Source organism: Phlebotomus papatasi, chromosome 1 (assembly GCF_024763615.1).
Source record: "Phlebotomus papatasi isolate M1 chromosome 1, Ppap_2.1, whole genome shotgun sequence".
Classification (NCBI taxonomy): domain Eukaryota; kingdom Metazoa; phylum Arthropoda; class Insecta; order Diptera; family Psychodidae; genus Phlebotomus; species Phlebotomus papatasi.
The window spans coordinates 9,953,609-9,968,473 of NC_077222.1; the positions used below are offsets into that span (position 1 = coordinate 9,953,609).

Here is a 14,865-nt window from a genome sequence, read left to right on the forward strand (position 1 = left end):
AACTCGTAAGTTTTGGCTTTGAGGCACTTGAAAGGAAAATTACTACTTGATGTTGTTATGGATGTGTTTGAATTTAAATTTTTCATTTTGTACCCTAGGCCCCTATTAGTTAGACGCCCCTGGATATACCTTCATTTCTTACTTCTTCCAATTTCTCATGTTTCTGCCGATACGGAAAGTTTCGTGCAAACTTTCCCATATTGGGTTGAGGGTGGATCCTGAGAGAGGGGATGGACTAGAGGGAAAAGAAAGCCATTACCAGTAAATTCATCCCTCGCCCTTTTCTCCAATTCTCCTCACTCCTTCCACCAGGGTTTTAGTGGCAATCTCCAGGGTTCTCCCATGGATTTATTGGCATTTAAATTCTTCTCGTTCGCTTCTCATTTGATTCCATCACGTTATGGGAATTTTCCGGGATTCACCAATCTCTTTGGTGGGAAACAATGGTAAAGTCAGATGGAAAAGAATTTAATGAAGATTTCTCAAAATTGGCTGCTCTGGAATCCTTCTGGATTCTCCCCGCAGTCAATTTATCATGGAAAATTTTCTCCCTCGCTGAAGATATTTCCCATCAAAATTCGAGGGGTGAATGTTTTGTCATCAAAAAGATGGAAATTGTACACATCTCGCAATAATAGTGTTATGGTGAGAAAACGTATTTGTGTACAATGATGATGGTTGACAATATTTTCTCATAACACTGCAATAGGGGTTGATATTACATTTTTCAGGGTATTATGCTGTCGATGGATGTCGCTAAGGAAATAATAAGGGGGACTATTAGCACTTTACCAAACAGAAATGTAGACAAGGGGAGAAAGACACTTCAATGATAACCACATTTCTTTTCGGATAACAATCAAGAGTTTAATTGTAATTGTTATAAGTTTATATATGTTTTTTTTTTAAAGTAGCATACACATTTTTTTCACTTGTCTGTTATGTTTTTTTTCTTGTAGATTACACATTCAGAGTAACTTATCAACGGGAAACGAAATAATAGAAATTTTTTCATTAACACGTTTGTGTTTTCCATTCATATTTTTTAAGAAGGAAAAAATTATTTCTTTAATTTAATTTTTTTTTCAAATATGGTAAATGTTTAAATATACTCAAATATCTGCACAATACTACATCAACAAGAATATTACTTCAATTGTTAGCCTATAATTATTTTATGGTTGTTTATTTTATGTTGCTCATTGGGTTACAATTCATAGTTTTTTTTGCTATATACTTTACAGTCGCTTAAGGGTTGATTTACACGCAGGAAATTTACTTGGAAGCAAAAAACTTTTATAGGATTCGCAGAAAATATATTAATTTTCATAAAATATGCCAAAGATTTTTATGAGAAAAATGGTTTCTGTAAAAGAATTCATGCGATTTGTTAGACTTTTCTAGCAGAGTTATTCTGTGTTGCTTATAATGGTGCACGCACAATCATTTTTGTCATAACCGTAAACATGTTTTCGACGCTGCGGTTTGGAGCGAGCGAGACATGTACAACTAGGTCTTGTGCCCAATGCACAATAACTTTTGTTTGTAAACAAGTTTTTAAAATTTCATACGTGAGTGAGCGAGATGACTAGATCAAGATTTCATTCATTCTCATTGAAATGTCAAAAACATGTTTACAAAACAAAAGTTATTGAGCGCTGGACATTACTCTCTAAGGCCCAATGCACAATAACTTGTTTGTAATATTTTCAAAATTTACCATGAGAATGAACGAGATGACTAGATCTATGTTTCATTCATTCTTATTGAACTGTCAAAAACATATTTACTAAACAAAAGTTATTATGCGTTGGGAATAATATCCAATGCGCAATAGCTTTAGTTTTGTAAACATGTTTTCGTAACTGCCTATAAGAGTGAATGAGATGACTAGATTTATATCTCACTCACTCTCACTGAAGTGTCAAAAACATGTTTACGAAATAAAGGTTATTGTGCGTTGGGCATAATTTCTTGAAATGTCAAAAATATTTTCAGAAAGCAAAAGTTATTTTGTGTATTTTCGTGTCATAATACTGTATACCAATTTAATATTGTTTAGTAAACATATTTTTGACATTTCATGGAAAATGAGCGACATATACTTCTTTCTTTTAGAGTCTGATGGGAAACTTTAAGCTCTCAATTCTCCCGGTGTTCGTCAGAAGGATATTCCTCTTTCAGGGTTAAAAGCTTTGGAGAAAAACCAGATTCTTTTAATTTGAAAGAGGAATATCCTTCTGACGAACACCGGAAGACTTGAGAGCATAGAGCGACATATAATTCTAGTTATGTCATTCCTCATTCATTAAAATCAATTGTGCGAATGCCATAATGAGAGGAAAACGATTATTCCTTTAACCGTGTTTCCTGCTGAATTATTAAAAATATATATTTAGAAAAAGAAATAAACGTAATTTAGCGTACTATTTAATTTGGTACGGAAAGTATGATCTTTAATAAAAATAAAAGATTCCGTCACAACATGAAAGAAAGCGGAAAAACGAATATTAAAATTTCCATAAAGATTCTAGAAAATTATTTTAAGCATTGAAACGGAAATTTCTTGATTGCTCATATCAAATTATTATGAAAATAAAAATACTTTGAAGTTTTGAACTTGTCCAGCATTACCTTACACTCACTGTATCCTGATATTTTTTACAAAAATATGTGTTTGACGTTTCAATAAAATTGAATAAAATCGGTTTATAATGAGCAGCGCATAAGAACTTGTATTTTGCAAACATACTTTCCGGACTCAAAATTACCTGAACTAGAACTCAGAACTACTAGAACTAAGTCTGTTCTGTCACTCTGAGATTTTAAATAAATTGTTAATGAAAGAAAAACTAAAGAGCGAGGCTCGTGATTTTGTAAGGCGGTCTGATTCATCGTGAGCATTCTAAAGGTGGTCACCAACGCTAAGACGGCGGCGGCTGTTATGACCCAATTATGATTTTTTTAAGCTCTGTATCTCTTAAATATGCTTTCAAGACCACTAGGCCACTTCCTCGGGTCTACAATGTTTACGGATAATACTTAGGGTTCTATAATAATATAGAAAAATTGAAAAAGGTATCCTAATTATTGTTCATAAATATTCTAGACCTGAGGAAGGAGACAACCAATCTTCGAAACGTAGTAAGAAGAGGAGTTAGAGAAATTTAAAAGGTCTATACCGTGTTTTTTGACTCCAAATTACTGTTCTTATTGATTGTTTCTGAACCGTATGAAAAAAACAACTCGAAGGATTTTTCATGTCTGTCAACTTTGTACGTAATTGATAAAAGCTGGGAAGTACGAGTGAGAGGCAAGATCACACACTTGCTAGCGTTTTTTTTTGGGATTCTCGCAGTTCAGAAATTATTTATTATCTCAAAAACAATTTTTCAAGTGTGGAAACCGTGGTTCAAGCAGTTTTCGAGTAGTTTTCATATATGCTTACTTTGTAAGATAGTTTCCGCAGTTGGAAAGTACGAGTGAGAGGAAAGATCAAATACTTGTCATCGTTTTTTTGGTATTCTCGCAGTTCAGAAAGTATTAAAATTAATACAAATATTATATGTGAAACCACGGTCAATAAGAATTTACTGTTGGCATTAATAATTGTTTTCTGATTTATCTGAAAAGCAAGTCGAGCAAGTTTCCATGCATGCCAATCCTGAACTCCAACTCTGTTTCGAGCAATTTTCGAGTAGTTTCCATGTCTGCCATCTTTGTCTAGTGTTCGTAAGTTAGCAAGAAGGAGTAAAAAACAAAATTAAATACTTGCTATCTTTTTTGACATTCTCGCAGTTAAGATTGTTTAGAAATAAAACCTTGAAGTAGAACTAGATATCTCTTTCTTGTACTGAGAATTTGTTTGCAAACAATAAGCTTTGTGCTTTGCTCACAAGATGCACCGCTTGACTTTGCGTCAAATTTCTCCGTTGCAGTGGGCGGTATGCAGAAATTATTACCGCAATATTTATAGCAGTTTGCTAGAATAAATTTTCGTTAATTTTTATATTTAAAGTTCTCTTAACAGTCCTTACAAAAATAGTACGCTGTGCATTGCACTATAACAAACTGCACGAATTCTGCTAGAATGAGTGTTTATAAATAAAAATAGGAAAACAATAAACTTCCAAATAAATTCCCAATTGTGAATCAACCCCAATATTTGGTTATTTAACTGTTTTATTTTGTTTTCACACAGGAAAATCAATAAAAGCCTCTTTTTGATGGATTTTACCAATAATATTTGTCTACATTTAATATAATTTGTTACATTTTCTTTCTCTCAAGGAATTATATTTCACTGAATGGGGTAGCTAATAACTAATTTTATTTATCTTCTAGTATTAATCCTATATTACACTTGCCGGCACCATAGTCTCTTTGTTCTTCATCCTCAAGTAATTGTTTTTTGGGGGTGATGATAAGAGATTTCTATAAGGGAGAATATCTCATTCACAAGATATTTACAAAAATTTCTTATACTCAGGGATTTTTTAAATGCGCAGAAAAACAAAAATGGAATAAACACCTTTTTGAGATTATTTTCCTTCACAGATTATACATTTTCTTTTTTTTTGGGGTGGTTTTTGTAAGGGGAATAGAATTTGTTATGTGATTTTATGAGGGGAAACTTTACGGTGGAATATTTTGTTCACTTTTTTTTTTAATACTTTACACCTACATTTTACATATTAAATTAGTTATATCCTAAAAGAGAGCTGCTTTTATCTATTCTCATTTATCGTCCCATTCCACCTTAAGCCCATTTATATAGTCTTCTATGTAACAGCTCAAGGAAATTATTTTTCCAAGTGGAAGGTTTTAGCAGCAAAGGAAAAAGGAAAAGAAGCTTTTTTTTTGTTATCGATTTCTCTGCTACCTTTATCAAAAAAAAACGAACCGCTTTTCTTCTTTCGGTTGATATTTTCTGGTATAATGGGAAACAATAACTGGTGAATATTGCTGAAAATGAAATAAAACAGATAGCTCTTGTCTTATTTGCCAGTTTATATACAATTGTATAGACTTTAAGTAGAATATTCTTTAAGATATTATAGTAAAAGATCCCCATTTTCTATATAACTCCTATACATTATGACTTTTGTTCTTTACACACAACTCTGAGGGATGATTTGTTCGGTTTATATTGTACAGATGACCCTCTCATGCCCTCATAACATTTCTTGTTTTTTAACCTTAAGCATCTTTTCTTTTTAGTTTTTTTCTCTTGGTTTTTTTAATCCCCAATAATTGAACCTACGTGATAATTGTGACGATTAGTGTGAGTCCCAGAACGCTTCTGATCTTTACATATTTTCATTGTTTTAGCGTCTAGCATATCTACAAAGACTACCTCTTCTACCTCCCAAAACTTCTCCATCATGTTAAAATTGGTATTATGGATTATACATAGTTAATCAATTATCTAATGCTAGAATATATTCAAAGTTACTTTTTTTTTAAAATGTTTTAAGTCATGATATTTATACTCAAGTTCCAAATGTTTTTTTGTATTGCTTCGTTAGGTTACGGACAGGGGTCTGGTTCCTAGACTTTCAAAGGAGTTCTACTACCAATTTATAAATGAAACAATAAGGATTTCTTTTTGGAATAGGGGAAAGTACTCTCTCTTCGAACGTTCATGTCTTCGAATAATGTGAATTTTCTTTTAGTTTTCCTAAGATACTTACACATTTCTATTAAATATTAGTTGGCTTATCATCAATTGTTGATAATTCCATGATAATTTAGTATAAATCTCTTACGAAAAACAAAATAAATTCACATTATTCGAAGGCATGAACGTTCGAAGGGAGAGCACTTTCCCCTATTGTCTAGCTGTATTTTGTGGTCATATTGGCTTGAATCATAAAATCAAGTATTCTACCCTTTCTTTGGTATTCGATGTATGAATTGGGCTTACCCACCCCTATAGGGGATACCTTCGATATTGTGTAACACTGCATTGGGTCTAAGTTTTACAAGAGGATTACCTCTCTATCTCTCTCTTAAAAAATGGACAACTCAGCGAAAAACCAAAAAAGACTTGTTTTTGGGATTCTCTGACTAATCCTATCCTATTACGATTAATTGATAAATTTGATATGATTTGATATTAATGATTAGTTCAATTTTCTAGCGGTAACCCACTCCTCAATATCCTACATCTCATCAATCTTTAAGTCTACTTTACACTGATGCTTTTTTTGTCCCTTAACTAACCTTAACCTCAATATAATTTATGTAAATATAGGGGCACTGGGGTCCTATGATACAAACCCCAGTGCCCCGAATAATATCACTTTGGTAAAAATCAGGCGAGTCACTTGACTCTGATATGTATCGTTACCTTGGTTGTGTCTTAATGTTAGAAAACCGGGTGACCTACATCCGGAATCAATCCGAACACCGGCCTGTCCCACTAAACTCATAAGGTAAGTCAAATAAAATGTCAATCATACGGCCCTGCTATAGGTTCGATGGCCTAGTACCAATAAGGTTTCACCACCTACTCCTCCGCGAGCACCCAAGAGACGTGCAAACTTTCAATGATATGTATGCGATATCGATGCTCCGTCAGAGCCCTACTCTCAGGCCCGATTGACGTCCTATCCTACATTTCTTTTATACACACCTACAACCTACATACTAAAGAATTTTTTTCCGGGGTTAGGGGTCGGGAAGAGTTTTCGAAAGAAAAATCTAGGCGAAAAGAAATAATCCCAGCATTCATAAATTTCCATTAAACTTGAATTGGATTGTTGGAAAAAATTGAATATATAAAAAAAACTCTGTGCAGAGAAACTTTCCGCATAATCACTGACTTTATTCCTCATAATCCAATTCAATTTAAGTGCACACGTAAAACCTCAATATATCTCCAAATATATTAAACTCTTGCACCGAAATATGTCCATGTTACTATGTAAAATTATTTACAACAGTACAATAAATCTCTCTATACATTAGTACATTTATATTTAGTAAATACTTCTTTTCTGTATATAATAATTGCATATATCTTTTGGATATGTATCTGATAATTGTAGCTTCTTTTTCTTTTGGTAATACCATATAGACGCCTTTCTATCTATTAATCGTGTGCGATTTGTTGATGAAAACAGATCTAACAAGGGGGGCGGTATAGGGGCTATGAAATTATCAATGTTGAGGATTGCCTATAATTTATGGCGACAGTAGCTGTAAACAAGGCTCTGAACAATACTGGCCAATCAATATAGATTTTGCCGAACGTGTGACCAGTGATTAACAATTTGCTATACTTTTCCACAGGGGCGTTTTCAAACATGCTTCAATAGTAGCGATAATTTCTGCAACAAGAAGAATATAACACAAACGATAACGAGCGGGAGGTGGGTGACCAATTTAGAAGCCCTGTCGGAAGGGATTTACTGGTCTCCCGGATGCCTGTGGCTCCTGTGGGGCTTGTTCGGCTTGCCTGAATGGATTGGCCACAGGTTGCTGGGGCAGGTGTCTCTGCTGGGGCTGTTGTTGTTGTTGTTGATATACCCCACCTTGTTCTTGATACCCCGGCTGGTACCCCTGCTGCTGATACTGATACGATGGATCTGCGTACGTTGGCGCTTGTTCCGCATACCCATTCTGATCCTGATCGATATTGGTCTCTTGCACTCCCTGTTCCTCCTCGAATCTACCGTACTGTAAGTGGTTCTTGTAATTCTCAGCTACAGGTTGCTGATCGTGCATCGTGTACGTCTGGTACTCTTTGCTCGGTGGGTCACCCATTAGGATGTTAGCCTCACTCTGGAAAGGCTTAAAGTCATAGATGTGTTTGAGGTATGTCAGAACCGGTGCATAGAGTAGATTTGAAAATGCTATCAGGATATTTAGGGCCGTAAAGCCTATCATTTCAACAATCCCACCCGCTATAATGGGACCTACAGCGTACGCTAGGGAGTAGGATATGTCTGCGATAGCATATATACTCCCATATACGGAAACGTATCGTACGTCCACGAGGTAGCCGAGTGTTGGCAATAGGGCTGTATCAATCAGGGCAATACCGAAGCAGATGCCACAGATTGGGATCATTAGCATTTTGTAGGTGGAGGACATGGGTATGAGGAAACAGCAGAAACCCTCTAAAGCTAGGCCACCAGCTGCCATAAGCCATTGGTGTTGAGGGTACTTTCGGGCCATTTTTACGGTAATTATAACACCGAAAACATGAGGGAAGAACGCCGGGAGCCAGATCATACCAATCTTCCAGTTGTCTCTCGTTAGATTGTCCTCCATCCATAGAGAGATGGTAGGCTCTAGGAAGGCCAGTGCCACATTGCTCATCATCAGAGCTCCGGCACATACTGCAATGTAGGGGTCCATCATGAGGCGCCAGATGGGAATGGTGGGTGAGCGTTGTTCCTGCCTTTCGGCCAATTGCTCCTTGATTGGCTTCATCACTAGTAGCAGCATCAGGCCATCCAGGAGGGAGATGAAGGCGAGTATGAGGAAGGGCACTTCCTTTCCGGCGAACTGGTATAGAGCTCCACCGAAGGGGGGTGCTACTAGACACCCGAAGCTAATAAAGGCCAAGGCAATGCCCAGAGCACGAGATCGTTCATTCTCTTCTGTAAAACGATCGGCTATCATGGCCAGGCCAGAGGTGTCTGCAAAGGCTGATCCAGCTCCCTGGAGAGAGCGTGCAAAGAACAGAACACCGTAACTGCGACCACACGCAAAGACTGCCGTCGAGAGGAACATGATCGTCAGACCGATCATCATGGGAATATCGTAGCCGATACGGTCGATGATCGCACCCGAAAAAGGGTTCACCATGAGCTGTACAATGGCTTTAGAGGCAAACAGTACACCCGTTGCTGAGTCCTGGCCATGGTGATCGTGATGATGGGGCTTGCCGTTTGATCCATTTCGTGCTTCCATTTGCGCTTCCAACTGTGCTTCTACGCCCCAAGCCCCTATGTACCGTAGGTAGTCGGGAATAATCGGCACTATCACCATGTACAGCATATTGTCCAGCAACAGGGCAATGGAGACGATCACGAGGATCAGTCGGCGCTGCATCACCGGTTCCTGGATCTTGGTCCATACTATCTCCTTCACCTCGTTGAACTCCAAGTTGATACCGGGTATTGTAAAAGACATGGTTGCTGTGTGTGTGTGTAGCTCTTGGTGTTGGTCACAATCTTTACCTTAGTTTACGGTGAACGATCCAGTGTCAACCACGTGTCATGTTGGCTGGATGGGTGTTAGTAGTGCTGGAGGCTGCACAGTTGTTCATCGACGTGCCCAATATCTTTCATTCCGCAAGAAGGCAACCTTCAACACACAGAAACAATATTTGTACTTTAGTCTTTCTTTTGGCATACAACAAAAAATCATGATTGAGGCAGTACGATTGGGCAGTTAATATCGATCTTAGGTATTAAAGAAAATACCTCCCGGTGACTCTTAGCTAGCAAGTCAGCACACGCGATATTATTTATGATTGAAATGTTGTTTCTGTGGTTTAAGGATGCCCTCATTTCCTTCGGATTCACTTTCTCACCCACACACTTTACTCTCTTTTGCTTTTCTTTTTACTACATTAACTACCCCTAGATTGGTCAGCTTTAATATTCTCCTGCAAGATATATGGTTATCCGGCCAAATATTGTGTCTTTAAAGCATTTTTATCACCCTAGAAAACACACATTTCAATCATAAGGAAATATCTAAGAGTGCTTCTCTTGCAATTAATTGATTCCTCTTTTTAGTTTCTTCAAAATCTTAATTCCTAATCCACTTCTCCCTCAATAAATTTTAGTAACAAAGGAAAATGGAAAATACTCGCAGCCCTCAAGTTCTTTTCTTTTCAAATGACATGGGTCTTGTTCATTTGAGGAGGAAATTGAAGGGGATTTGGAGAAGGAAGTCCGGATACTGCGGAATTCATATGGCTTTCTTTTCACATGATCTCAGCTCATTGAAGTAAATTGTTCGTTTCTCGATGATTTTGCCACTATTTGTTACACTCCAACCCTTAAGCTTTCACCCTCTTTCTTTTTTCCTGAATCGCATTATGTCCATTATGTGGTTCAAAGGACAAAGCACGGATATCACTCAATTGAGCGAGTCATGTACTACTTTGAAGGCTTTAAAGGGCAACCCAAGAAGGATAAAATGCCAAGCTCTACTAAGATGTAGTATTAAAGTATAGTAAAAATAGTGATAAAGACTAGATATTATCAAAAACAAAGAATAGTAAACAGGGATTTTATTGTTAAATCCGGATTTCCGGACAAACCAACTAGAACTTTGAAGATTATCTTAAGAATTCTGCAATTTATAAGGGAAAGCAAACCACTTTCGGACTAGCTAGTCTAATGCCTCAAATTTCCTGGAAAAAAACCATGGATCAAATCCTCATTAAGAGCATAGAAAAACTTAGGTTGTCGTAGCTTAAGTCGTCCGAAGGTAGCTCACTTTCCCCTAGGGTTTTCCAGAATTTCAAATTTTTCTCTAGAACAAGTAGCGATAAGTTTACTTCAAATTGAAACACGGGTTTCACTCTGGTTTATCCTCGAAATTTAATAAAGAGTTAAAAGGAATAAATCCTAACCAGGGCAAAACCCGTGTTTCAATTTCAATTAGCAAGAAAAGTGAATCCCTATCCAGATTTCCAGATAAGTTTAGAGTCGAAAATCACTTTCCAGTTGTCAGTTGTGTCTGTTACAGATCTAAAAACCAAATAGATTTAAATATCAATTTTAGGTATTCGATAAACCCCTCCTAGGTTTCCAACCTTACTTAGAACTTTCTCAGTATCAATTTGTTTTATTCACTTGGATTTTAATAATTAAATGAAAGTAAAGAGTGATTCCAATAATGTAAACACATTTTATCCTAAGTTTACTGAAGTTATTTACGTTCGTACTTGTTATAGTTTCAACTTTACAAATTGAATGGATGAATGAAAAAAATGAATAGTTAAAGTCCACTAAAGACAAAAATCCCAAAAGGTTCAAATCCCGAAATCCAAAAAAATAAAATAGATAAAATTCCAGAAGCCAAAATCCCGAAAGAATCAAAATCACAAAAGCCAAAATCCCGAAAAGCCAAAGTCCCGAAGTCCAAAATTCTGAAAAGTCAAAATCCCGAAAAGGCAAAAATTCCAAAAGGTCCAAATACCGAAAAGCAAAAATACAAAATCCCGAAAGCCTAAATCCTGATGGCCAAAATCCCGAAAAGCCTAGATCTTGAAATAAAAAATCCCGAAAAGCTGAAATTCGGAAATCCAAAATCTCAAAAAACTAAATTCCTGAAAAGGAGAAAATCTCGAAAGCCAAAATCCCGAAAAGCCAAAGTACCGAAGTCCAAAATTCTGAAAAGTTAAAATTCAGAAAATACAAAACTCTTAAAAGGCCCAAATACCGAAAAGCCAAAATCCATAATTCCGAAAGATTAAATACCAAAGTCCAAAATCCCGAAAAGCCTGAATCCCGAAATCCAAAATCCCAAAAAGCTAAAATCCCGAAAAGGCCAAAATTTCGAAAAGACCAAAACACTGAAAGGACCAAAATCTCGAAAACTAAAATTCCGAAAATCCAAAATCCAGTAAATCCAAACCGTAAATTTTCAAAAAAAAAAAAAATCAAAAATTCAAATTCCTGAAAGAACTAAAATCCTGAAATCCAAAGTCCCGAAAAGGCCAAAATTCCTGAAAGCTAAAATCCCGAATAGACCTAAATCCCGAAACCCAAAATCCTGAATACCTAAAATCCCGAAAGGACCAAAATATCAAAAGACCCAAAATCTCAAAAGGGACAAGATCTTGAAAGCTAAAATCGTCCTGAATTCTTAAAGGTATCATAGTTAGAACTACGATTACACTCATTCTTGTTGAAGGCCAAGGACTATTTACAGTGTTTTGAAAAATTATTCCACGCGTTATCCTCTGTACCATGTCGTTGGTTTCAAGATTTTGACCATTCTAAATTTTGTCTTTCGCGATTTTGACATCCACCGGTGTTAATTCAGTAAGAATCGTACACGTATAAAGAAGCTTTTCCGAACTTTTAGTTCGGAAACTACCATTAAGTCGGCGGTAGACGCTAAGTATTAGGAGCACAACATTGTAGAATTTCAATATTTTGGAAAACTTTGTGTATTTTGTCAGACTGCTATTGAGTCTGGACGGTATTAACGTAAAGACTTTGAGAATAACATAAGTGAAACACATCGATTATGAAGGTTGGATCAACACCCCAAAATTAAATGATTTTTTTGAAAATTACTCGATACTTTTAGGGAGAGGTGGGCAACTTTGGTAACTGGGAACAAGAAACTAAGTTTTAACGTAAGGAAATTTGTAAAGGCCAAACGATTATGGTTCTAAATTAAATTGTGTCAAGGGTCCGTTTCCTTCAGAAATATGCGAAAAAAGCCCTATATAAATATAGCCCCACAGCTCAAAGTAGCCCCACCTCCCCCTACATGCCTCATTTACTTTATATCAAAATTGTTAGATTGGACCATTTCCATTGAGAAATTTCTCAACAAATTTCTCAGGAAATTTTCAACTCCATATGAAGTAAATTGTGCTCTAAAGCTGAAAAATAAAAATTGGGAACAGTTTTGCAGACTGTTTCCATGAAGAACAACGTCATCCATTCAGTTTTCTTCTGATACTTGTATTCCAATAAGTTGTCAGCTGAGCGAATTCCCACAAAAACAAAATCTTCATTTCACAGTGAAGGTGTTTTTAGATAAAATTAAAGTATATTCGGGTTCTTTGAAGGTGAAAGTAGTGCGTACAGTGAGAAAATGTCCCTGTATTTTGGATACAGTATGCCCAGAACTGTGATTTGCGGTAAAGGCGGGCAAAGTGTTAGAAGTTGATCGGAAAACGGTAACGTTGGTATTTTAAAGTGGTAACGGTTTCAATTACCCCTGATTATCAATTTCCCTGCTTAAATTTGCGCACCAAACGATTAACGATATCCTTTAACAGTGATTTCAACGAGATGTTCGTATTCAAAAAACTGGGCTTTTTTACTTTCATGCGATTTGGGAATTACAAAAATCTGAAAATTTTCCCAATGGAAATGGCCCATTAGAAACAATGCCATACCCAGGGCAGAGCATTCTCATACATTTTTCGTACAAAAATGTGGTATATTTTTCTTAAGTGGTTTTTTAGTTTTGGTATAAAACCAAATGCAATCATTTTAAAACTTTTACCAAATGAAATAGTATTTAATGTTATGTTATTAGCACAATATTTATAATGATTGCACGAGGATAATAGTTTCTAAAACCTTTATGAAAAAGACGTAAAATTCGCAATTTTTTGAATTTTTCTGAAAAAATTTCTATCTGTAACACCAGTAAAATATTAAATTCAATAAAAATATATTCTCTGTATATGTGGCTACCATTTCGTGTTATATTTATTTTTGTGGGATCTAAGGCTTAAAAATTATAAAGAATTTAAAAAAAATGTACCATTTGTTAATTACAATGCTTCATCCGTTAGTTAATCATCCTAGGCCATACCACACCTATTAATTTTAAAAAGAAAAGTTAAGGAAAGAAATCGGTCTCATGAATATCATATTTTGCTACTTGGGTACATTCCTTGCACCAGCTTTAAGAATATAAAGTGACCACAATATCTTGTAAGTTAGATTGAATCCTCAGGAAGGTCTTCTCCGTGTGAAATGAACTTGGTTCTTTTTGTTGGGCTTCCTCACACTTCTTAGGACATAATTTGTTGTGGCGGTTTGGATGAACAAGTGCGAGGGGATTAATGAACGATTTGCCCTTCATGAAAGGGTGTTAAATGGAATGGAAGTATTTTATTGGTATCTATTGTCAGCAGGGTGTTTTTCTCAGCAGCAATTATGCAATTTTCTTTCTCATGCTATTTTCTGCGTGACAAAAATATCCTGACACAGAAAAAAAAACCACCATTCCTGACCACTTAAAGTGCTGTGGGTAGGATTGACTCTTTGCATGGCACAGAGTGAATAATTGACGATGTCAGGTGCCTAAGCAGGTGAAGGAGAGAACCAAGTTAGATGTAGTAGAACAATTCTTAGACGTAAGAAAGACCCAAATGTAATTCTCATATCACGCAAATGATTTCAGTCACGCAACTTTATTCACTTTTGAGGGAACTTTTAGGAAAAGCAAGAGGACGAAAATATTGATTTAAGCAGAACTTGTCAGGGAGACAGCAGAAGAAATGTATATATAATTTTTTGCCAATTTGAATATTTTCTTTTCTATGGAAAGTACCTCATTAAAATGTCTGAGAAAAATACATAGAATGGAGAGTTTCGCATTTCTTTTTTACAAGAAAAAAAAATGTTTTAAACATTGCGACAGTTTGAAGAGAAAAACTCATCCCCTAATCGAATAAGATGGAAAATTTTCAATTAGAATAAAAATATGAATAAGTAATGAGATTTCTGGCAGTCCCTCCAGGAGAAGGAAGAAAAAAAGTCCATGTATACATTTTTTCAGGGAAATGGAAATTGTGTCCATTCATCCGCCGTCTGGCACCTTATAAAATATTCACACGAATGTTGCTAAATAACGAGTGAGATATTCAATACCAAACCCTGAAAATAAACCCCTCTGCAAGAGGGGCTGACATACCAGGGGGCTATATTTGTGCTATGTTTGTACTGGGGAAGTGCGTGATATTTCAGGGTGAGACTACCACCCCTAAAATCAAATGCAATGTTGCTCTGGAATGGGATAAAATTACCTTTTCATCCCCCGCAGAGGCCTACAACCCTCGTCATACCGATCCTATTTCTATTTTTACTACCATTTCATGCGTCTGCCATTTGACTGGGATGCGTGGAGACGGCA

The 14,865-nt window shown here is 36.1% G+C and overlaps 2 protein-coding genes across 2 annotated transcripts in view; both read right to left on the minus strand.

Annotated features, from left to right (window-relative positions):
• LOC129799289 (choline O-acetyltransferase) overlaps positions 1–14,865 on the minus strand; it is a 110,313-nt gene that overhangs the window by 53,474 nt on the left and 41,974 nt on the right. The gene's annotated exons all lie outside the window — the stretch shown is intronic.
• Positions 842–9,318, minus strand: LOC129798734 (vesicular acetylcholine transporter). Its single transcript, XM_055842044.1, has one exon. It carries the CDS (start codon positions 9,145–9,147, stop codon positions 7,390–7,392), a length of 1,758 nt encoding a protein of 585 aa, XP_055698019.1. The 5' UTR covers positions 9,148–9,318; the 3' UTR covers positions 842–7,389.

Bases quoted from the DNA above. Each gene is read 5' to 3' on its own strand.
- LOC129798734 (XM_055842044.1), bottom strand. From the start codon at position 9,147: ATGTCTTTTACAATACCCGGTATCAACTTGGAGTTCAACGAGGTGAAG.